Raw genomic sequence first — 26,524 nt, forward strand, 5'->3', positions numbered from 1 at the left:
TCCAGCAAGAGTGCTTTTTTGATACATTTGGATAAATACTGGATTCACTGTCTTATTAAAAAAAAATCAACTTCTCTTCTTCTATTCCCATCCTCAGAGTAAAAATAAAGATTTTCTACCTGAGCAGTATAGAAGAACATGGAGGTTGGTACCACAAGCCTTTCCCTTGTGTCCTATATTCAATTAGCAATCAAGACCTGAGCATCTTGTGCCTTCATATCTCCACCATGTCCTCTCCCTCTCTTTGTCACCACCACTACTGCACTACTCTAGTCCTCTTGTCTCCTGTTTTGACTCATGCAATGATCTTCTAACTGGACTTTGGGCTTCAAACTTTTCCTCTACCAATCCATCTTCTCAAAATCTCAAGCAGAGGGTTTTGCTAAAATATAAAACTGATAATGCCACTTGTAAAGACTATAACCATTCAGTGGGTCATCATAATGGGCTCCAAGAGCCTTGACATGGTAGGAAAGCGCTCCAAGATCTATCTTAGGATTTCCTCTCTCACTCATTTCTGTTGCCTGACTCCCCTACTTCCTGTGGTACAGAAATAAAAATATTCATGATTCAGTTCAAATCCTTAAATCCTCTCAGAAATGCTTCAATCTGCCATCCCCCCTGCCCGGTTACTGGTTTCCTTCATTTATTTCCTACCCTGCACAGGCTCCACTATAGTCCTTGTTATTCAAGTGGCTTCTGTATTTGTTGACATCTGTCTTTCCTCCTAGAGGATACAAGGTCCTTGAGGCAGGGATCCTGTCTATATTCTCAGAACCTAGCCAAGCCCCTGGCTCAGAGCAAGTGTTTAAATGATTGTTGGGTGAATGACTATTTGAGTACAACATGAAGCTAACTCTAACTCAGAAGATTGTATTAAATGGCAACTATAGAACCTACTTATATCTGAATAGGCCCTTATATTTAACAAAAATACACTGAGTAATACTGTTGTGAGAAATTCTATGATTTCTCAGACTGCTAAAAATTCTATTGGATACAAAGATTGCTTATTTTAGATCTCTTAATGAATGTGGCAAAAGGAGGTTCTCTGGTCACTCATGTACTGTCAATGACAATGTTTATTTAGAATATGGAGAAAATGGAGATTATTTCTTATGAACTACAACTAATATTTAATTCTGGTCAAAAGTCGGCTCATATTTCAGCTGAGAGTCCCTTTTTACTTTTTAACAAATTAACTCACGAATCCACATTTGAAAGTTTTAGAAAGTTGACAGCATTATTTCTTTGATAATCAGAGAGAAAGAAAGGAGTAGACAGAGAGATGGAGAGAGAAAGGAAAGAGGGGAGGGGTAAGGGGGAAATAAATGAAAAATACACATGGGTGGGGGAAAGAAAGGAAAGAGACCATTTGGCTTCAAAAGGCAAGGCTACAGAAACACACACTGTGCTATGCCTGTCTGTGTAAATGCATGCTCTTTTTCTTAGCTGCCCATATGTCAGTTTGCACCCTACTCCTACCAGACACTGACAAAAAACCCTCTTAATATGTAGCCTGAGGCACCAGAATGAGTGCTTCCATCTTCTCCAGCTGGTTTAATAACGATGGGTTAGGATTTGGGACTGTCACTTTTCTAAATTAAGCCTTTAAAGGCCCCCATTGCAATAATGCATTGGAAGAGGCAAATTCCCAGTGTGGCCTCATCCAAGAACACTTCTGACACTATACCTGACGTGTGGGAGTAAAATTGCTCTGGAGCCTCAAAATGTAGTTACAATATAGGTGGAAGATCAGCACCTACTTTGCTAATCAAAATAACCATTTCTTTCTCCCCAAAGATTCTGCGTTTCCAATACCTCGTCAGAAAATAATGAAGCATCAGTGACATCAGACCTTATGATACAATTAAAAATAACAGAAAGAAAAGGCTTAAATAAAGCTAAATTTTGGATGCAGATGGGCCCAATTATTTTGGACAGTACCAATAATTAAGAAATCAGTGTTGATTATTTAGATTTACAAAAGTACTTGTCATGGGTTTTTAATAGTGAGGTTTTTAATTATGATCTAATTAATAACTATTACTTAAGACAACAATCACTGGTTAAAATGAATAATCAAAAGAATTCATGCATTCTTTTAAGGGTAAAAGTACACTACTGACTTTTGAACCCATACAACCCAGTTTTATGTTACTCTTCCCTTTTCCAATTAGTTAGCATTTGTGGATTACTAGTAAGAATGGCTTTTTCCTCCTAGAATTCTAATTAGATATTTTAGAAGGAAATGAGTAATTCATGACCAGTAAAACAGAACAAATAAAAACAAACAATAAAATCAATTGACTTTGCCATCAATAAGGATTATTCAAAGGATTATGAATTGTATCAACCCCGAGCAAGGCAAGTACAGAGTGTAAGTTAATCAGTTCCCTTCCACATTGGAAAAATGCATATAATGAAGACAGATACCTGTCATAGGAAATATAAATATGGGTTTCAGGAGAAAGGAGAACAGTAGTTAGAAAAGCAGTATGAAAAAGGAAACACTCATAAAACCAAACAAAACCCCCTGAGATCCAGGAATAGCACCTAGCCAAGAATCTGGCACATTAAATAGGCACTCAATAAATGTGTGTTTGTTGCATATATCAATAAAAATCCACCTCATAAGGAAACTGAAAGCAACACATTAATTTTAAGCAGAATAGAAAACACATGGGATTTTATATTTCCTTTAATGAAAAATTTGATAGGTAATTTTATATAGTTTAGTACCATTTAATGTATACTTTAACTACCAGAGTAACCTCCTAAAATCTCATCCAGCTCTCCTTTTTCCTTTAGGGGCCTTGTTTAAAATGCATAGATTTATATATATACACACACACATACATACATACACACACACACACACATATATATATATATATACACATATATGAATATCTAGGGAGAATAAATGATAAGGGATGAGAGAGCAGATAGTATAGTTTCTTATAAAAACTATACTATGATAAATTCAAATGCAACAAATCCATGCTTAAAACTCTGATGAAAAACTTCATAGGATGCTATACACATTGACTTACACACTACATGTACGATCAAATGCACTATAGTTAGGGGCATGTTTGTATCTTCCATAGATTTTATGACTTGCAAGGGCAGACAATTTCTTATTTACCCATGTGTCTGCAAGGTGCCTGGGATTTGTAAATTGTTGGCATTCAGCACCTGTTTCTTATGGGATTGATTTAGGAAGAAGTCAATATAAATTTTAACCAATGTTTAGGGTGAAGATAAAGAAATCTCATAGTATAGAAGTTAGAAGTTCTCATATTGCCTTTTATAATATTATTTAATTTTAAAGCTGGATGCAAAAATCAGTAATTTCACTACATCTATACATTGTCTTCTGATCTTTGGGGTTATGCCCTACAATACCTAACTCCTTTAATGGGAACAACTGAGCACAGTTGTATAAAATATCAACAGCTCTCAAGTGTGGGGTTCTTGATGCCCATGGTCTTCAGAAGTTGTAAATGTACTGTGAAAGACACAGAGGCATTTTAGTGATTATTATCTTTCAGCCACTAAACCCAAAGAAAATTAAAAAAGCAGATTTAAATTGAATCAAATGTCTATAAGTAGTAAAGAAATGAGAGTTGTATTATGGAATTCAATTGAGGAGAAAAGGCTAGTGCTTTGTGGCTTTTCTGTCTTATTCTGATCGGTAAAACAAATTCAAATGTACAATTTTGAATTCAATCACGTTTGATGATGAAAGTTAAATACATTTTCACATTTTGCTGGTCATGCCATGATTTGTAAAAGTTCCTATCTATAACATTCTGCTGGTGCGCAGTCTCGCCATTATCTGAAAGCTACGCCTTTCTGCACTGTCCCCAGTATATGTATACACAGAGGTATCTATAAACACCCATCCGTGAGTTTCTGATGCACAGCTCATTTAAGCACTGGAGGTGGGATAACGTGTAGGTGTCAGCCCTCCATATTTCAAAGCTTGAAGATTAACCTAATATACAATACGGTGACCTAACAGTTCTTCATTTGAAAGAAATCTGAAAAATAATCTCTGATACAGCCTAAGTGTGAGAATAACCCAGCGGGATTTCCACCTCTTCATTTCTTAATGAGTTTTTTGATAATGAGAGGTGACTTTGCCAGTCACTCTGGGCTCTATTATGGCTAATTTGACTCCACTTCACTCTCCTTGTTAATTATTAACACTAGCCTTTTTATCCTCATGAGACCACATTCCAATTTTTTCCTTTTTAGATTTTTATAAGCCCATCTTTATGAAGGTGAAAGTCTTGGAGAACAGGTTTTCACTTAGTGTAGAGCCTGAACATTTATTATTCGTTTAGGCAGAGACGCTGTGACATTGATTATATACGCACGGGTGTTCTTCGGGATGGCTTTAATGTGCTAGCAATGTGAAAAGGCTGTTAATTAAAGAAGAAGCACTGTGGTATTTTTCACTTGGGAATCAGTTCCCAATAGAATGGTCATTTGCCACTTGCTAGCATATCCACAGATTAAAAGGTGACTAGCTCCAAGGGTTTGCCTTTCAGTCGTGCTGAAAGAAATCATTTGTGCCATTTGCAGATGGCTTTCATTTGTCAGAAGCGGTCACTTGCCATTTCTATTCTCAGGACAATTGTGGAAAAATAGCATGCCAGGGTAGACTCTATTTGTGCTCGCTTTCTAGCCGTTTAGTATAATTTAACTATCATGCTAATTGCTTCATTATGAAAACATTTATTTTTCCTTGATTTTAATACACCTCTCTTTCAAAATTGTTTCCTTACCATTTAAAGTGATTGCCCATCTAATTATCTCTTTAGCTGGCGGGGAGTGGGTAGGACCAAAGGAAGCAGGGTGGAAGGCAAGCTGGAGCTTGGTGAGTTCTGGCCAGAAACAAGGGAGCCTGAGTTTGTTTTCATCATCGGTCTTGCTTTGGGAATCAGTGAGTGAGGCTGTGAGGGGTGGGAGGTTGGGGACAGTTGCTAAAAGTGTGGTGCAGCTGGCACTCTTCCCTTGAGGAAAACCATCCTTCATCTCCAAGGGTTCTTAGAGCTACGACTTTCCCTAATCACCACTAACTGTAAGGAAAGACACACGCCCCACATATAATGTTTTGTTTTTTGTTTTTCCTTTTTAAAATAGTAAACCAAATTTGAGGGCTTGAGTTCCTCTCCCTCCTAATTGGTTCAATCTTGTCACTGATGTTGCCTAACATGTATGCTGAGGCAGTGCATACCTTTATCTGATCCTTTCGGCACTCTTTAACTCTATGCCCTATAAATATTTCCTGAGTTAAAAATATAAGTTCACAAAGAATTTCCTGTTCCTTAGAAATGCTCTATCATTTTATAAATGTCCCTAGAATCTGCTTTTGTTACTGTGGGATGAAACTGAGCTAGAGGCCAAGTGATCAGACTCCAATCTATGTCCTCAATTCCCTGTTGGCCAACCCTGCCCAGGCTCAGGGCCACTTAGAAACTTAAGTTTCCTCAGTTGAAAAATGAAGAGGCTTAAGATCTCCTCCACACCCTAAATGAAAACGTCTATTTTAAAATATCAAAGCATAAAGATTTTAATAAAAGAAAAATGGTAAATAACCTGTGGCAGCATCTGAATTATTCATTTAAAAAATCCTCAGCTACAAAGTTTTCAAGCAACAAATAAAGCACAAATTCTAATTAATATCTCCATTAATTTAAGGGGTCTTAGTAATTTTAAATTTTGGAAAAGCAAACATAAGACTAATTATTTAATACTATAATAACATTAATTGCTAATTATTTATTAATAATAAGTCACAATCATTTAAGATCTATATATAATTAGCAGCATACCTTGCTTGAGTCTCTCTCTCTCTCTCTCTCTCTCTCTCTCTCTCTCTCCCTATGAGGCTTACATCTATGTAACTAAACACTGTTATTCAGCAAATTATCTCCCTTTCCAAGACTGGACATTCAAATCTCTCTCTCTCTCTCTAGTACCCCTGGCTAGTTTAAGCTATATTTAAGCAGGATTTGGACTATAACTTTAATTAGGTCGATATGGCAAAAATTGTGATACCCTGGCTTTCATGCAAAGATCTATTCTCAAGGCACATGGTGGGGGAGGGGGTGTGTGGCTAAAAAAAAAAAAAATAGACACTCAGTGTTTTCCCATAGATTTCTAAAAGGATGATTTGGAGATAGCCGAGGTTGACACTGAATATTTGAACTCAATCTCCATCTGAGTATTAAGGAATGTAAAAAAAAATATAGTTATTAACAATATTCTTCATTTCATCAAGGGTGATAGTAACAGCTAGAAAAATTATGTTTACCAACTACTGAGATAGTGCTTAGTGGTCTTGGTTTTGGAAAGGAACTTGTGAGTTTGGGATAAAAGTTACTGCATCCTATTTCAATTCCCCAGATCACACTGTGTTCCCAGTACCAAAAGGAAATTATGGCACTGGGGAACATTTCTATTTATCTCACTACATGGAGGAGCTGTTTTCTTCAGAAATAATTGATGTTTTTAAAAATCTGTTAATCACTACAAAATTAAAGCCAAGATCTAGCCTTCTCCTTCCAAATGGACAGGTCTCAAAAGAGAGCAGTAATAAATGTGTCTTATTCTGAATGAGAATTATACAACATAATAGCACAGAATGAAACTTTACACATTCAGTAGTTAATGATGTGGAAATGTTTAAAACAGGAGCAGAAAAAAGAAGCTCTTATGAGGGCTGGGGTTGTGGCTCAGTGATAGAGCACTTGCCTAGCATGCATAAGGCACTGGGCTCCATCACCAGCACCACATTAAAAAAAAAAAAAAAAAAAAACTTAATAAACAAAATAAAGGTATGTGTCCATCTGCAACTTAAAATATTTTTTTAAAAGAAGCTCTTGTAAATGAACTATTTTTAAAACTAGCAGAAAATTAAAATTTTGTGGTTCAGTATTGCTATCTCCTAAAATTTGTACTTATAATACAAGAATTCTTCTTAAAAATATACAAAAAGTTAATACATTGGAGCTCTAGTAGTGAATCCCCAAGAAAATTTCTAAGAAATCTACAAAAAGTTTTGCTTTCTCTATAAAACAAATTCTAATATTTTGAGTAAGTTAAATGATTCATCATCTTTACTAACTACCTAACTGTGAACATTAATAAATTCTCCTGTTTTAATAACCCCGTGTAAGATGACTAAAAGTCTCAAGACAAAATTTAGACCAAAAACTCATGATATCTACAATGTTTATTTAGCATCTATTATGTATGAATTATCATTTTATTTAATCCTCACCACCAATGACCCTGTAGATGCTGTCACTTTCCTTCTTTTACAAATGAAGAGCCTAAAGCTTAGAGAGGTTAAGCTATTGTCAAAGGTCAAGTAGTAAGTGGCAAAGAAATGTCAATCTGTTTGGCGCCAAAGCCCATGTTATTGATTACTATAACATGATGCCTCTCTTACCAGGATAAAGGTTCTTAACCTGGTCAAAGTCCTGGGATGTCCACGGGGAGTACACCATTATACACAATTTCACCTCTCAAAGGGACAAGCAACCAAAGAAAGGTAAGAAACACTATATGAGGGTGAACAAAACCAATATAGTTACATATATGTGTGTGTGTTTATTTATTTATTTAAAAGACAACTGTAAAAATATAGATTTAGGTTTAAAATATAGTAGTGACCTTTGGGGAAGAAAATAGCAAAAAATTTGGATTTTTAACACATATAAGAATGTAAAAGTATAAACGGTGTGATCCTGGGAGACCAAGAAAAGATTTGGGTTAAAAAAAAGATGGGCAGAAGAACTGCCCCTTTCAATGGAGTGTGGGTGGTTCAGGTGACCTGGTGAGCACTGTGCTCTTCATAGTGCCAAGTTCTAAAGCTACACTACTGATAAAGGGAGTGAGGTCTATCCCAATGGTGATAAGAATGGTAGCCAACAAGAATTGGAATGGATAAGAAAACCTGATAAGTGAGGATGATTTACAAGGTATGGGACATGTGGGCTGGAGAAGAAAATCCACAACAGAAGACCACTGTATTGATCAAGGAGAATAAGCTAGAACCAGAAGTTAGGAGTAGGTGGAATTCAACTTGGTCTATAATGTACTGGCTGCTAGACCACCTGCCAGAGTATCTGTAAAAGTTTTTATTGCATTGGGATAAAGGTCTGAATAGAGAACCTTTAAATTTTCTTTATTTTAAATGAGCAAGTTGCATCACACAGGAGAATTTTATTATCATCTGAGGAGTCTGAGGAGATAAATTCACTACCAGCCAGAAGCAATGCCATAGTGCATGTTTGTAGATGCCTCAACAGAATAATTTTTAGGATGCTGACAAATTTCAAAGGTGTCTGCGAGAGATATAAGTATGTTCAAGAACTCTAGAAGTGCCAATATTATTGTAGGTTTCTAGTTCACATACTGCAATGCAAAGGGTGCCTAGTTAAGTCCTTAATGAATGCTGGAGGGTGGGAATAAGAGGAACCTAAGAGCTCAGGAACAATGTGGCAGCATCCCTGTCTCCCCCAGACCATGATATAACCAGAGAGTCTGAGCCTACATTAATGCTACCCATGTCAACTCTTCCTGGGCCCGTGTAAGGGCTCTGTAAATACACATACACATTCATGACACTCCCCAACCCTTCCCACTTCACATACAAAAGAAAATCAAGTGCTCACTGTCATTTCTGAGGAAATTATTAAGCAGTTGGAAAAGAGGAAAACTATCCCAGGAATCTTGTGGTTGAGCCTCCAGTGCGGTATCCATATCTACTGTGAATAAAGCCCAAAATTTCTCTGCATGCTCAGCCAATAAATCAGGCCACCAGGCAAATGCCTATAAAAGGATAAAGAAATAAAGCAGAAACAGATAATTTGTTAGAAACACATGCAAACTCCTTAGCACTTGAACAAAAACAATGACAAAGAAAATGTAATAGTTTTAAAAGGTGAGAAAAAATTTTATAGATTCACATATTTAAACATTTAACACCGATGAATAAAATATGAAGTCTAAAAAAATTAAAATGTACAATGACAATGTTTATTGTTTTATAAAACAACTACATGTATAAGAGAATAAATGCAACTTATTGAATTATAAATTTATAATGTAAAACAAAACAAAATTCCTTTTATAATTTAAACATAACTACTATGAGTGTTTTGGTTTATTTGTTTCTAATAATTTCTTTTAGATATAAACATTAACATATTTGTCATCATAATCTTATAATAATTTGCTTTTATTTTACTTTTAATAACAGCAAAATACTCTGCTGTAGGGATATACTGTTATTTATTTAATCATTTTCCTAGCAAGACTGCTTTTTCCAAAGATTTGCAACTTTCAATGATACTGCTATAAATATCTTTAACTCTTTATGTTTAATAATAATTATTTCCTTATGATAAACTTCTAAAAATTACTGGGTTAAAGGGCATTGTAGAGACTTACACATTGCAAAAGCTCTCCAGGAAAAATGTTTACTCCCATTATTTTTCCATACAGCAGCTGGTCATCATTTTATGAATCATTTAAAAATGTAAACAGGATCACACCATTTCTCTGCTTAAAACCCATTTTTAGCTTCCCAATGCACTTATTATAATAAAATTTAAAACCCTTAAATACCTTCCCCAAAATATCATCTCCCTGCTCCAGGTCTAAAATATACTTTTATAGTGAGGATTTCCCCACCCTCCAGATAACTAGTATCTTTATTTCATAGGACATGACTACATATGTGAATGTTTTATGTCTGTCTCTTAGACTATAAGAACAGTATGTGTATATACTCTATGTCACTTTCTACTCTGTTAGGAACTTTATTGTGCATTTTAGGTAATAGAAATAATCACTTTTAAAAATGTCTGCTGTTTTGATGGGGGAAAATAATATTTAGCTTTTAGATAGTTCTTGAAAATAATGGGGACTTCTCTGGTTTCTGTTTTGCTTCACTTTGTGTCCCTCTAATTACAAAAGAGTTTAACAATTCTTCATACTATTAAGTACCATTGCTAATACTGTTCTTGCTGAATCGTTTTTCAGATCTTTCCCCATTTTTCTCTTGAGCTGTCATAACTTTTAACAATGTCATAATAATTTTAGGCAATGATCAATGTCATTTTAGGCAATGTCATAATCTTTTAACCAAATTACTAGAAAACATACGCACTTCTGTGATACAGATATTTTCATTATTCTCCCAATTAATTTTTTTCACTGAAAAAAAGATTTAAAATATTGGAAGAGCCCACATATATTTTCAAGCTTCATTTAATTTATTCAAGAATAAATTAAATAGAATAAATTAAATTATACAGGAAGAGACAAACAATAGAACAGTGGATTACAAAAATTTGATACACCATTTTTTAAAAAAACTTTTAAAATGAACATGGTCTTAAAGGCCATAATAATGATATATTAATAAAAATTGCCCCTTAATTAATTAGTAAATGGAAATAGAAGCAAAGGCTGACTTGAAGAAGAAAAATGTAGTATAAATAATAGACTTGAGAGTTATAGTCATTTTAATGTCTAACTCAATGATAAGCATGTAAATATAAAAACTTGTTGGGAATGGTATGCCCCATGTACACTGAGCCTATTGTTCTTTGCAAGTATTATTTTTGGATATTTTTTGGTTAAATATTTACCAGGATAGATATCTGACAAAAATAAAAATAAAATGACATACATGATTTCATTTCTATATCTTGTTCCTGCCTTTGAGAGCTGTATGGGTGACCAAGAAAAGAACTTGAGATTCCTCATTGAATAGAGCAGTATAGAAACCCTAGTAAAAAATGCAGTATTGCAGAGAGACCTTTTCAAAATATCACTTTCGGTTCACAGCCAATACTTTTGTAGAAGGTTAAAATGAAGAAAATAACAGTCATGTTAGGTCAGGATTGTTTTAAGACTCTAAGAAAAATTTCCAAAGCTCATTTTAAAGCTAATTTGGAAATCAGAGCATGGGTGGGGAATAAAATATAACTTTAAAAAAAAAGACTCAAGGTTTAGCTATCAACTAAAAAATTTCATTATGTTTTGCAGAAGCACATACTTATATATCCAATTCACTCCTAATGAAGCTGTTCCTGATGAATATAAGCCAATCTATGATGAATGCCACTTGTTCAGATGATGCCTGGAGGAAGCTATTATCAATACTATTTCTTAAAATCAAAGCAAGAGTTGCAGTGTCCCTGAGAACACCAGATCAGCTCTAAACCCATCCCTTCTGCCTGGTTGCCATCCCATTTGGTGGCAGTGATCCCACCCTAGGTTAGTAGCAAGAAGAGAGGCTGTATGATTTCCTTCCTAGGGTACCACTTCTTGGGAGATGGCAGAGGTTCAACAGCATCAGGGCTTCTTCAAGTAGGAGAAAACACTTCTGAGAAATGCATCTGTCAGTAGGACACCAATCAAAAGTTGTGATTATCCAGTTTAAAGCTACTGGCTCTAATGCTAAGTCACTAAACAGTGTAAATGTGATCACAGATGCAGTAGGCAATGCTTAATTTACTTAAGGAAATACAAGAGATAAATCTTGTATAATGAAAATAACATGTGGCAGGCTAATAATACTTTGAAAGCCTGGTCTGTTTATGAAATATAGTAAAAAATACTGGTAGGTAAGAATGAACCCTTAACCTAGAAGTAAAGTACAAGCTTTTGAACAAATGGTGAGACTTGAGTAGTTGGAGGTAGGGTCATCAGTTCTCTGAGTGGATTTCTAAAAATTTTCTCATTTTCAAATTGGCAACAACAATACTTACCCTCACCTCCCCCAGAGTTTTTGATGTGAAAATCAAATCAACATGAAAATTCCTTGCTGTACAAATGTAAACAAATATTGCTATCAGTTATTACAAAAATGTGTTGAAATTCATACATAGATCTTATAACATGAGTTTATGTGTTTTAACAAATAATGTTCAATATCATGTGAATAGTTTAGAACAGCACCTGGCACATAGAAAAGTTTTATGAACACTGTCTGGTTTTATTCTTCAAACAACCCCTTCAGGTAGCTGATATAATTATCCTTATTTTATATATTAGCAACTTGCCAACATCTTATGATTGGTAGGTGAGAGGACAATGATTGAATCCAGATCAGCTGGAGTCTAGACAGCAAGATTTCTCAAACATATAACTTCTTCTTAAGTAACTACATATGGCACACTGGCTATTATCCATCTATCAATCATCCATGTTTAGCAGATCAGAACACTGATAACGTCCTTTGATTTCTTATAAGAAATATCTATTATGGTCTGATTTTTAAAAAATATTTTTTTTCAGTTGTAGATGGACAAAATACCTTTATTTTGTTTATTTTTATGTGGTGCTGGGATCGAACCCAGTGCCTCAGTAAGTGCTCCATCACTGAGCCACAACCCCAGCCCATCTATTATGGTCTGATTTTTTTTTAAATTTATTTTTTAGTTGTAGGTCGACACAATACCTTTATTTCATTTTTTTAATGTGTTGCTGAGGATCAAACCCAGTGCCTCACACATGCTAGGCAAAGGCTCTACCTCTGAGCCACAACCCTAGCCCTGATGGTCTGATTTTGAAAGTATAATTTTCTAGTTTCTCTGAAGTCTCAGGCTTTGGATTTCTTTTATCCTCAAATATAGTAAAAATATAGCGACTCTGGATGCTGAGACAAGAGGATTGCAAATTTGAGGTCAGCCTTAGTAACTTAACGAGGCCCTACCTCAAATTTTAAAAATATTTTTAAAAAGGGTTTGGAATATAGGTCAGTGATTAAGTGCCTCTGGGTTCAATCCCCAGTAATTCTCCCCCTGTAAAAATAAAACATGAAAGGGAAGGTAGCTGTATGAATGAGCAAAAACAATGAACCTAATTTTGAAACATATTTCATGCTACTTTCCCCTCCAAAATGAGATGAGTTTGAAATCCTAGAATTTGTAGATGATCCTAAAACTCTGGAAATAAGCAAGTGTCCAGGGTATATTCTGGCCCTGCCACATAGACATACAAATACTCAGATGCAGTACAATGTGATGCTGGAAGGCCACATTCTAGGACTATTTAAAGTCTTTGAAGAGGTCAGTAGGATGGACTAAGACATTTTGGGTGAAAAACTACTATCAACCTAATTACTAGTTCTATTTATTTTTTACAATAGTTTTGATTTGCTGTATATTGATTATCTCCCTGAAAATTAGGTTCACATAAAACATAAAGAGCTGAAAATGTTTCAGAACATATGTAAGTATTGCTCTCACTCTTACATACTTAAAAATGAAATGCCAGGAATAAATTTGACCAAAGAGGTGAAAAATCTATACAAGGAAAACTATAAAACATTGATAACAGAAATTAAAGAAGACATAAAGAAATGGTAAGGCATCCTGTGTTCATGAATTGGGGAAACCAATATTATTAAAATTCCATAGTACCAAAGCCATCTATAGATTCAATGTAATCCCTATTGGAATGCCAATGGCTTTCTTCATGAAAAAAAAATCCTAAAATTCATATGGAACTACAAAATACCCCAAATTGATAAAGCAATCTTGAGCAAAAAGAAAGCAGGAGTCACTGCACTGTTTGACTTTTAAAATACATTATGAAGCAATAGTAATTGTTATAACATGGTACTGGCATGAGAGAGGGGGGGAGAGGGAGAGAGGGGCAGATAGACCGACAAAAGGAATAGAATGAGAGCTTAGAACTAAATCACACACCTACAGTTAACTCATCTTCAACAAAGGTGCTGAGAACACATTGAAGAAAGGGAAAGTTTTATTTTCCAATAAATAGTACTGGGAAAATTGGATATCCACATGCAGAAGAATGAAACTAGACCCATGTTTCTTATCAGTTTTTTTTTTAACTCAAAATGTATTAATGACATAAATGTAAGATACAAAACTATTAGATAAAGCTATGGAGCTATAAGAAGAAAACATAGAGGAAACATTTCAGGACACTGGAATGGGCAAAGGTTTTTTTGATAATCCTTTAAAAAATTACAGAAAAAAAAGGCCAAAACTGACAAATGAGATTTTAACAAACTAAAAAGCTTTTGCATGGCAAAAGCAACAATCGAGGGAGTGAAGAGACAACTGACAGAATGGGAGAAAATAATTCAAACCGTATAACTGACAACTGGTTAATATACAGAATATACAAGGAAGTCAAACAGCTTTGTATTAAAAATAAATAATCTGATGGCAATAGACCTCAATAGGTATTCCTCACAGAAGACAAATGGATAACAGGTATATGAACAAATGCTCAACACCATTAATCACCAGGGGAATTCAAATCAAAACCAGATTGAAAACAAAAACAAAATCCCCACTCCCAGTTAGAATGGCTCTTAACACCAAGATAACAAATATTGGTAAAGATGTGGAGAAATGGGAACATTTGTACACTGTTAATGAGAAAATAAACTTGAGCAGCTATTATGGAAAACAGTATAAAGGTTCCTCAAAAACTGAAAACTATTATGAAATGTAGCAGTCCCACTACTGGGTAGTTTCCAAAGGAAATGACATTAGTCTGTCAAAAAGACATCTGCACCCCCATGTTCACTGCAGCATTGTACACAAAGCCAAGATAGGGAAACAACCAAAGTGTCCATCAACTAATGGATGGATCAAGGGAATGGAACATACACACAACAGGATACGAATCAGCTACAAAAAGGATGGAATCCTTTCATTTATGACAAGGATGGACTGGAAGTCGTTGTTAAGTGAAATAAGCCAGGCATAGAGAGGGAAACCCTGCATGAGCTCACTCATATGTGGAATCTGAAGAAGTGGATCTCATTGCAGCCAAGAGGTTGATCCATGGGCACTAAGGTATAGTTAGATAACAGAAAAGAGCTCTGGTGTGCTATTGCATAGTAGGGTGACTATACATAATGATAATGTAGTAAACATTTTTCAAAGAAGCTAGAAGAAAGAATTTGGATGTTTTCACCACAAAGCAATGACAAACATTTCAGGAGATAGATGTATTTACCCTGATTTTACATTACACAATGTGTTCATATATTGAGCTATCACATGATACATAATAAATATATATAATGCTTATGTATCAGTTAAAAATAAAAAAAATAATAAAAACACATAATAATTACTAAATTTTTAACAAACACCTTTGATAGAGCAAATTATGCCCTTGTAATTTCTTTGGAGAGTCCTGCAAATGGAGTTCTACTGTATACCCTCTCATTAGAAGTAGATAGTAAGTAGATTTCATTCATGGCCAATCTTTTGTATAATCGTTAGTTTGAACATATTCCCTAGTCATGAATGCCAGCGGAGAGAAATAAGGACATAAATTAGCAAAAACAAATGGAAAAAAAATCAAATACCTTTTCTCTTTATGTTTGAATTCATTCAGAAGCTAAATTTGGTTCAAATACAGATGTGTCTGTTATTGAGTACATAAGCACAAATATGTGTGTTCATGCTTAAGTCTTCTTCCTGTTCCAGCTCTGCTGCTGGAGCAGCTTGGGACAGAGCCAGTTGAAGTACAGGATCAATCAGGGCTGGGGCTGTAGCTCAGTGGTAGAGTGTTTACCTAGAGATGAGTGAGGCACTGGGTTTGATCCTTAAAACCACATAAAAACAAAAAAAATAAAAATTAAATTATTTTTTTTTAAATCACCCATCTGCAGAGAACTGAGAGAAGTCTACACTGTAGCTGCCAAATTACTCCCAAACCACCTTGACTATGGTGCTATCATATGGTGAATGACATTATATTTAAAATCTTTTAGGAACCCTAAATCAAAATTTTGCTATAACAATAAACACCCAAAGCAGAAATTTGAGCTGCGTTCATACTCATCTTGTTCCTTTTCTTGCCTGACTACTTATACTCTCAACACTCTGAGAATCCTGACATTTGCCAGAGAACAAGGGAGAAATGACAGAATGGAAGAGGATGGCTCCAGGCTGGCATTGGAATCCTCTCTGCGTTTTCATCTCTGCTATGATGCTGTGTGTCAAATCTGTCAGCAGAATCAGGCAGGATGACCACTCCAGCCATTCTACTTAAATGGGAAAAGCACAATGAGGTTTATTTGAAAATACCTGTGTCTAAAGTCTGGCCTAGGTTTTCTCCCAGTTACTAATCACCTGTGCATACCTGGCAAGTTGCTCAACCTTTCTGGATCTATTTTCTTGTTGGATAAATGATGTGTGTGGAGGGAGCATGCTGGTGAGAGCCAACAGCTTCCCTAGTGGGCACTGGGACTCCCTAGCATTGTCAGAGTGAGTGGCTTTTAGATGCAAAGCTGTCAGATCAGTTTGCCTGAAGTTTCTGGTCAGACATGGTCTGACTGAAATGTAGAGACAGTCTAGAAGATTTTCTGGAAAGGAGCTTAAACCATCTAAGAAGGAAACATAAGAATTCTAAAGAAAACACTGAGAGGAGAGGTCGAGAGGCTTTCAGAGAGAAGGGAAAACTGCCTTCTAAAGTAAGTTACTGACAAAGATCCAAAGGACAGGAAGCCTGCTTAACGGAGAAATTGTTGAAGGACACAAACAACCTCTTAGCCCTGTCAAGTAAACTGCCACTGTGCAGAGAAGGAGAATGAAAAGAATGGAGCGACACACAGCCACTTGAAGTTCTCCTCAAAGGCAGATAAGTTAACCTCCCCCAAGGGAGGGGAGCCAGGTGCTCTTTCATGGAGGAAAGAAACTAGCTCAGTGTGGAGTGCAGTCCACCAATTCACTTTGGAAATGACTCTGGGGTTACACCAATTCACTCTCCAGTAGTGCTCAGATAAAAAGTTAGATCTGGTTTAAAGGATTGAAAAAAGACAGAAATCAAAGTCACAAACCCAAGCCAAAATATCAAAATCTGTTTTGTTGTGCTTTACTTAGATGGTCAGCAGTAATTATGCCCATGATTGTGACTAAGGTCCATTTACCAAGAGTGTAACAAAGATTAAATTATGGCTGTTTAAAGAAAAAAACAGCTTTTAGTTCTAAGGAAAGGACTAAGTTAGCTTTAAAATTAGTAGCATCAGAGTGGGTCCTCTCTTAAATTCACATGAAAGAATTATACCATGCTAGAAGAACAGTGGAACCAATTTTACTCACCTCTCTTCCCTGAGGGATCCCAAGAATTTGGAAGCATAGTGGAATAGAAAAATGCCAGTGTTACAAAGCATTTTAAAAAGGAGACATGACAACAGTTCTGTATTTAAGCATTAAGTAGGATGATGTTATAATTGTCTCTTTCAATTGTATTTTTTGTGGATTAAAAAATAAATAACATTTTAATTGTGTTTGATAGGTTATACTGCAGCATGCATTCTCAGAGACTGCACAGAGTATATTAAATAACATTTAATTTTTAATTTCTATAAATGGTATCTGAGGGACCTGTTTAGCTGACATATATACTGCATTTGGAATTTTTTTTTTTAATTTAGAAAGGCCCAGTACTCTGATGATAATGCCTTTTAACAAAAGACAAAGACAAAACATACATATATTTTATCACATAATCATTTTCATTGTAACATAGCAATGGTACTAGCTTAGAAAAGATCCTCCTGGGAATTCATTTCAAATTATTGAAGCAGCTGTTTCTTCAGTTTAAAATAAAATATCCATAACAAGTTCACACATGACAGATGCAAGCTAAAAACTAGATTCCACAGTGTGAGCTAAAAGCAGATGTTTTGAATGATCATATTTATAACCAGATACAATAAATCTTAGTTACCTATGGTAAGTTTTCATGAATCCTCTTTTCCAAGAATTTGCTTAAAATATAGATCCTGTAGTTTCTTGAATTTTTGGATCTAGATATAAATATTCTGTAGATTCGTATATATCTGGTCTTTTCCCCTCTTGTTCATTCTTGTGCTTCCTCCAGAATAAAGCACTATTAGGGCACTGAAGTTTATTACATTTATTCGGTCCTATTCATTTCCCCCACCAGAAGCAAAAGTCAGGAAATAATTTTGTTTTTGTAAATAAACGCACAATAATTAGAAAGGCTTAGAATATAAGCTGTTTGCATGGAGAAAAACCACTCCAGAACTGTAATGAATATTAATATGGAATTAGAACTTTAGAATCATAAACAATGAAGTTTAATGAAAATTTAAAGTTTGATGATCAGAGGAGAATAATCAACTATAATTATGAATGTTTGCTATTTGATTTTCCCTTAAAACTTATCACAGATTATCCTTTTTAATTTTGATTAACTTACACTTCTAAACTAAAGTGATCACAGCATGGGGTCAAAGCAAACAATTTGGCCTCACAAGATGGGATTGTGTTCCAGCTTTGCTTAATAATTTTTCTTTTCTTTTCTTTCTTTTTTTTTTTTTGGTGATACCGGGGGATGGAACCCAGAGGCACTGAGTTTTTATATCCCCAGCCCTTTTAAAAAAGTCTTTTATTTTGAGACAGTTCTCATTAAGTTGCTGAGGCTGCCCTCAAACTCACAATCCTTCTGCCTCAGCCTCCAGAGTCACTCTTCCATCCAGTTTCATTATATTCTTTTAGGCATTTTGAGACAGATTCTGTAAGTTCTTCTAAGACTGTTTTCAGAAATAGATATGAAATTGTATACATATACAACTATAGTATATGTATGCTTTATGATGTATAGAAATTATATTTGTGGGAAATTCACATATGCTCTCAGTTTTCTCAAGGTGAATGGCTAGCTGTGTATCACTGGGCTACTTTCTCAGTACTTCTGCCACTATGAGAGAGCCTTCCTTATAGCTTTAAACCAGTCATCACCTCCGCATGATGCTCTTCATTCTGCTGTAAGACTTCTATGCAGAGCTCTGCTAGATGAAGAACCTCTTCCAGCTTCCTAGCAGGAGTTGCCTGGTTCATGGTCTCTATATAAAAAAGAAAAAAACAAAAACATAATGTTACCTTGAAAAATACAAAGGGAAACATATTCTAAGATGTAATGATGAGGCTGCAGTATTGAAATAGAATGAGAAAGCATACTTTTGAGAAATAACGGATGCAAGAAACACAATTGAATACATTATATTTTAAAAACCCAGTTCACCAGATTGTAGAAAATATTTCACCCACAAAGCAATCACAGGGATCTGTAAGTGCTTTGCCATTTAGTACATAAGAACTAACAGGTGCAACAGCACATTAGATGCTCAACTTCTGCAACAAACAAGTTATAATTCTCCTCAAGGTCAGAAACACAAAGAGAGCAGATACCACAGTCTTTTCCTCTCTCTATATTGTATTATCAATTCAATACCATTCTCACGAGATGAGTCATTCCTGGCATTAGCAAAACCCAGGCTTTTTTGTTGCTATTTAAATTCCCAGCTTGAATGTCTATAGTTCACATTGATCTCAAATTCAAGAAGTACAAAGTCACCTAAAACAACTCTGACAGCCTGCAATTAACTGATTTCCTCTCCTGCTTCCCTGACACCATCCCACCCCACCTTCCAACTGTCAGGGGCAGGGGGATGGAGAAGGGCAGAAGCATTCTTTGAAGTTGAAAGTTCTTTCAGCATTAAGCCAAACTGGTGTAAAAAAGGACAGGCCACAATAAGATTAAGTATATGTACCTGAAATTCAGCAAAAGAGAAGGCAAAGTAGATGATTTCAAAGTACATCAAACTGGCAGAAATTAGATGTGCCCAGTGTAATGAAACTGTTTCAAGACTGAATACAAAGAACAGAGTATTCAGTTAATAAAGATGAACCATTGTCTTATTCATTTTGTGTCGATATAATAGAATACCTGATACTGGGTACTATAAAGAAAAGAGGTATATTTAGTTCATAGTTTTGAAGGCTTAAAGTCCAAGATTGGGTAGCCCTATCTGTTTGGCCTCTAGTGAAAGCCTTTCTGGGTACACTATGATGTAGTGTACCCAGAAAAGATTACATGCAGAAAGAAACCAGTGTGTAGGGTTGCCTTGCTTTATAACAACCCACTCTTTTGAGAACTGATTCCAAGAACTAAGAGATCATCATTAATTCCTTCTGAGGCTGCTGTCACCATGATCCAATCACTGCACACTCATCTCTTAAAGATCTCACCACCTCAATGCTGCCATACTGGAGCCCAAGCTCCCTGCACATGAAACTTAGGGGGACATTTTCAGACCGTATCTAAACCAAGCCATACCCACTCTGTCTTAGTCTCATGGGCTCCATGAATCCTCTCTGTCCCATTGAAAAAGACTGTATGGAGGGGAAATGAATTTTTCAGAAAAAGAATTTATTCTTTGGACCTTAGGAACCACATTTTTCTTTTCTTGTTTTTTTTTTTTTCTTCCTGCAATAGATCTTTCCCCTCAATTTAATTCTCCTTTAAAATTCAGCCTTAAATTTTGAAGATTCTTGCATTTGCTCTGACCTAATTTGTTCTCAAGGGACACATTGTGATTCAGTGAAACACTACTTATGGTTGATGTTGGTCAGACAGTGTGGTGCATCTGGGATTTGTATCCCTGAATCTCCAAACCATGTACACATCCTACTAAATTCTCCTGCAAGATGGAGAGCCACAGCTCTTCTATGACAGGGATCAGAGAACATAATGGTTCTTTAGGAGAATCAGCCTTTCAGACACCAATTAGTTGAGTGTGCCTATAATTCTCTTAGCTGTGAGGAGTAGAAAGAAATATCACCAAGACCACAGCTTTCTAGGGCAGGGTTGGGAAACTGCAGAGGATTGCACTCACACCTGCTAAAGGAATATTCCAATAGATCTGGATTAAACAACTGAAGGCAGTATGCTCTGGCCTTCAGTGTTTCTCAGTTTGGAATACCATAATTAACTAACAAATCAAAATGGATTCATGATTTAGTATTTCTGCCCAGCCATAAATTGCTTCTGAAAACACCTTTTTGTGGAAATCTCTTATGAAAAATCTGAGTTACAGTTGCCTTAGAGGACACTATGTAGAGCTGCCTTGGTTCAGTGTAGCAGAATTGCAATTCTTTATTTCCCCCCCAAAATGCTATGTCCTCTTACTTCCAGGTCAATTTACTTTATTTTTTAGTTGACAGTAGTATAAGATGTGCCCTGATCTCAAAGCAAAACCCAGAAGCCAACTTTAAGTATCCTTAGACATCAACTATAAAATTCTCCATCTCTTCCAAGGACATATCAACATCTTCAAACAACGGGGAGGTCAAGGGGGCTCATGACTTAGCACCACCACCTGTTCCACTTGGGGGAGGCTCTGGCTTTTTAATCAAGAAAACAAGATCCTCAAGAAAAGTTTGGGAACATATGAAGCAAACATATGGGTGATGAGAGAAATGGGAGATGACTGCAGAAAGCAAGTGGGCTTGGGGTGACATCAGAGGGAAGATAAGTCACAAAGGAGTAACAGATGACTTGGGTAAGAAGAAGGAGGGTTTCTAGAGAAGAGGAACTGTATGACAGATGAGGCGCATTGTAGAGGGAGGAGAAGATGACAACAGGTACAAATGTTACAGTTCCTTGAAAGCCACTGTCAGGCATCACCTGCCACTTCCCATGTTATCCCACTGTTTTTCCTAATATCTTTTTTTTTAAATCAATATAAATAACAGATAAGGACACACGTATAACAGAGATGAAATGCAACAGCTAAAAAGTAGTGAAAGGAAGACTTGAATTTCATGTGGCTTCTAATTGCTATGTCTTGTATTTACCTGGCTAGAGCAAGAATGTGCTGGGGAATAATGGGTGACCATGGTAGGCTTTAAGTAAGACTGGATGATTCTATTAATATATAGCTTAGTACAAATGTTTCTTAGCGGGGCCTCAGAATAAATAAAATTTTAGAAAAACATACTTGGTGTTGTGTGCAACAAGGCTCAGTGAGGTTATGTAGTATGGACCCTGGATGGGACCCCAACCGGTAGAGTGACAGGGGATGGAGGAGAAGGCAAAGATGCAAGAGACACTTTGAGGGAAGGATCAAAGTCATCCACAGATAGTCTTGAAGATTTCTTCAAGCTTAGAGAATCTATGCTGCTTATAAATTCTGGGCTATATCTACTGACTTTTATTATGTTAACATATTTACATATGTACACAATTTGTTTTTCACAAGGAGGGGTAAAGATGAAAGAATGAAAGAAAAATTTTATGTCATAAAAGAGGATCTTGTTTTTCACATACTTTAGCACGTTGTTGACCAAATCCTCACACCCAATTTGAAACTTAAGGAATCAAGACTCTCATTACAGAGTCTCAGAGAGGCTGAAGCAGGTGACCAAGGTCATGCAGCTGCTGCCTAGGATGAGATTAAAATCTTACCTCTCAATGACTTGAGTTCTTTTTCATTTTCAATTCTCTAACAGGAATGACACACACATACCATCTCCTAAGCCACAACTAGGCAAAAATGGGAAAAAATTACAGAAACAATCTCAAAACTTATTTCTGTTTATGTATGAATGTTTCAAAACCATCTTTTTACATTTGATGTTATCTTAAATAAAAACTCTGGTGCATACTCCGTGTCCTAGGTGAAACTCAACTATAGTCTAAAACATTTTATTCCTCCTAGATTAGGTTTGCTGAGAGGATTAAAACTTTGTACTTGAATGTAATGGCCACTCTAGTACTTTAAATAAATAGTATTTTTATCACCCCTGGTGCTCATCATTTGACTACATCCAAGAAATCTAAAGCATTCCATAGTCGGGACTCTATTAGATAACAAGGTTATAGATAGCTCCATTCAAAAACTGATGCTATGAATATTTGAGAATTTCTCCTTAAGGTATTTTCTTTTGCTCTTTTAGTAACATTTCCATGGCATTACAGATGTTCTCTATATTCTTCAGGTTTCACACCAAGTTGCTGATTGTTGTAATACATTTCAAATAGTGACATTTAAAACAAAGCAGCAAGGTTTCATGATGAATTTCAATGCATTGCTCTTGGCTATGATCTTTTTTCATTCTAAAACATTTTTAGTTTTCTATGATAACACTCATTGGCTCCCTAAAGCAATTCCTTTTAATTATACCTCTGTACATTTAAGAAGAGATCCCACTGGGGAAAAGGGAGAGAAGTGAGGCTCCCAGCACATTCTCCTTGGCTGCCTCCCTTGCTGTAATTTCCTGTCAAGGTCCTCAGTGATGGATGCAAGATGATGCTCCTTGTGAAGGTTGCAAGGGGCGTGGGAAGATGACCAGTGAGATCACTTCAGTTCTTTTTTCTTCATGTTATAACGTGTAGAAATTTGTAATGCTTTTGACCTTAACTAAAAATATTTAGTTGACAAAGTTTGCATACCTTTAAAGTATGCATTATGATTTGATGTACTTTTTATTATGTAATAATTATCACAAATTAATTTTGATGAGAGATTTTAAGTGTTCTCAACACATATATGCACAATGATCTTAACTTTTTATAGACTGCATCTGTACTTGTACTAAATAAGAAACAACATCTCAAGATGGCACTGACTGAAGGATTATACAATAATCTCACCCTAACGTGGCCCTGTCTTCTTTCCTTTCTTGCATGTAGGACATGATGATTTTCATGGGGAATATAAAAAAGTAATTCCTGAATTTGTATTCAGATTTCTAGTTTGGTTTTTCAACTGCCCAGATTTTGTGCCTTTGAATTTAATCAATGAATATTTATTTCATTTAAGGGGCTGTACTAGCAAGGATACAGTGATGAACAAGATGAGATTTCTGACTTAAATGAATCTATATATCTCTCTCCATAATCAGACTTTAAAGTAGAATATGGAACATACCACCCATTTTTGGCCCATATGAGGAAATTCTGTAATGAAGTCTGAACAGAGGGCCAATTAAATGCACTCAGCGTGCAATCACAGGGATTTTAGCTTGTAAGAAGTAAGACCAAAGATGAATCAACAGGAAGGCTTTAAATTGCTCATGCATATCCTGTGGAGTTCTTCAGAAAGAAATTATTTTAGTGGGTGAGTGTTTGAGTTTAGAAAGCGATCAGCAGTCCAACACAAAGTCTTTCCCTTTTTCATTCCTCACATGCAAAGAAAAACTTACTCCCTGTTGCTTCTTCCTCCCAACAAAAATCATATAGATGAGGAGAAAGCCCTGGCATGATATAGCTGAGATGAGAGACATGAAAGATTTAAGGGGGACTGTAGGTTAGCTGGGCAGGGTGATGTACACCTGTAGTTTCATCAATCCAAGAGGCTGAGGCAGAAGGATCACAAGTACAAGGCTAGCCTCAGCAACTTAGCGAGGCCCCTTCTCAAAATAAAAAGGAGTCGGGATATAGCTGTATGATAAAACACCCTTGGGTTCAATCTCAAGTATTATAAATAGATAGATAGATAGATAGATAGATAAATAAGGACTCTAGGAATAACTTTGGAAGAAGTGTGAAAGAGGAGAAGGACATAAGGAAAATGATCACTATATAGTGAGGGGGTTAAAAGCAGGACTTCCTTTTGGAAAGAGATATTGCAATATGGAAGCATTAACCTGGGACACACTCTGAGCCATAAGCAGTCAGGTTTCTCCTTGACAGGTCAAAAAGAAGAAGGAAGTTGGGCCAAGGATGTGGCATCTGATTTCTTCTACCTGACATCCTCAAGATCATCCAGTGGCAGAGACTGTCAGCTGCTTGTCTGTGGACTGCTTATCTACCTACCCACAGATTACAGCTAAGAAAAGGAGGAATGAATCCCCTCCTCTTCCTCCAGTCTTCAGTGAACTGCATATGCTGCTCGGGGCAAATAAGCAATTTGCTCAAACTAGAGATAACAGAAAAGACAGGGTCTTAGCTATTTCCTCTGTGTAAGCTGCCTTCTGTCTATTCAGAAGCCATAGTCCCTTTAGGCCTCGTTTGCTGGCTCAGGCAATATTTCCTGGCTCCCTAGTCTGGATCCTAACTCTTTTCTAGTACTACTGCTTATTCATTTGTGTGATCCACGCAGATGGCTCAGTTGGAAAGTCTAAATTCTCATTTAGGTTTTCTTATCCATCCTCCAGCTCCAGACAAAGCAACCTGGGGTAAGTGATATGGTGCCAGAGCCAAGGGCAGCCAGGCTCCCAGGAGTCTTTTCCTGGCCAGATCTTAATACTCATGAGCCTTCTTATCCCAAGAGGGAAGGAGGGCAGGTAATCAGACACTTTCTTCCCATTAAACCAAACTATTCCCTCCCCTGCCACCTGTCTATGATTTCTTTACAACTTGTGACTAGGTTAGATGATTTTGGGGGAACTTCCTGTATTTATTGACCTAGAGGGAACAGTATATAGCTTGCTAAGAAGACTGCTCCAAAAATCTGGGGGAGAGGCACTTCCTAAAACTCAACAGGGAATAAATACATTTGCTACGTTAACTGTGACTGATGAAAGAGAAGCAGGCCTCACTGATACTTTCTCTAACTGCACCCTAAATGATACCATGGTTCTATGAGTGCTGGGATATATATTGCTTTCATCAATGAATGGGGTATCTTCAGTATAGATTTGCGGTTCTCAACTTCAGCGTGAATCAGAACCACCTGGAGGACTTGCTAAAGCACAAATTGCCTGGCATCACCTCCAGAGTTTCTGATTCAGCCTTCTTGGGTGAGACCCAAGAATTCGCATTTCAAATAAGTTGCCAGGTGATGTTCATGATGCTGGCCTAGAAAATGCACTTTGAGAAATATTAATGCTTAATGAAAAACAGAAGTAAAAACAAAGGTGACCTATGAAGACTTTATTCTTTAATGGAAATCAAGTTAGATCTTCGTAAAAACCTTATTTTAGGTATAAGATGACTGCAGATTCTGAATGAATTTCACATTTCTGTAGGGTTATCCAGATAGGATGTTGTTCCTACTTGGGCAATCCTATATGTATGAATGAACATAATTAATCTAAGATGGCAAGGCCTCCTGCAGTTTTTCAGAATCCAAGAGAATACTAATGTCACAGTTGTTTGAAAACAATAATTCTGTGGCTTTACTTCCACAGAGCCCTTTGGGACCAACTCATTTAATGACCCTGTCATTTAAAGCAACAGTTTCACTTAATATCTCCTTGGAATTAGCCATGCTAATGACACAGTGCTTTGCAATAATTGTTCTGTGGTCACAGTCACATTAACTACTTCACCAGGATTATCTTTCACATCAATAAATTCATTTTTAAGTCAATGGCCAACTGTGGAATAAAGGAGAATTTGCCACTGCAGTGTAGGCCTTTGGCAGCTGTACTGGGTCTAAACTGAGCAATCTCCATAAGACAACAGTAAGTAGTGACCCATGACTGACATGTGTCAACATATATGTGAGGTGAAAGTCAGTGACTGTGTGAAACTTTCTTTGGCAGGGAATTAGAAGCACATTTCCCTCTTAAGACTGTAAAATAAGGGATGATGGTGATAGAATTACACAGAAAAGATTACATGTGCCTACATATACAGAAATTAATATCCGTTTTATCTTTTGTTACAGACTTTTACAGTTACCTGACTTACAAGATATCCTGATTTGAGTTTTATTAAAGTTGTCTGT

The 26,524-nt window shown here is 36.1% G+C and overlaps 1 protein-coding gene across 1 annotated transcript in view; it reads right to left on the reverse strand.

Moving 5' to 3' along the window:
- The window catches only part of Cadps2 (calcium dependent secretion activator 2), a 511,596-nt gene that overhangs the window by 66,783 nt on the left and 418,289 nt on the right, over positions 1 to 26,524 (reverse strand). Inside the window, 3 exon segments of the mRNA XM_048786046.1 lie at positions 8,700 to 8,856; positions 17,139 to 17,147; positions 18,807 to 18,910. Of these exon segments, the coding sequence (XP_048642003.1) occupies positions 8,700 to 8,856; positions 17,139 to 17,147; positions 18,807 to 18,910 (270 nt within the window).

Source organism: Marmota marmota, unplaced genomic scaffold (genome assembly GCF_001458135.2).
Source record: "Marmota marmota marmota unplaced genomic scaffold, marMar, whole genome shotgun sequence".
Lineage (NCBI taxonomy): Eukaryota > Metazoa > Chordata > Mammalia > Rodentia > Sciuridae > Marmota > Marmota marmota.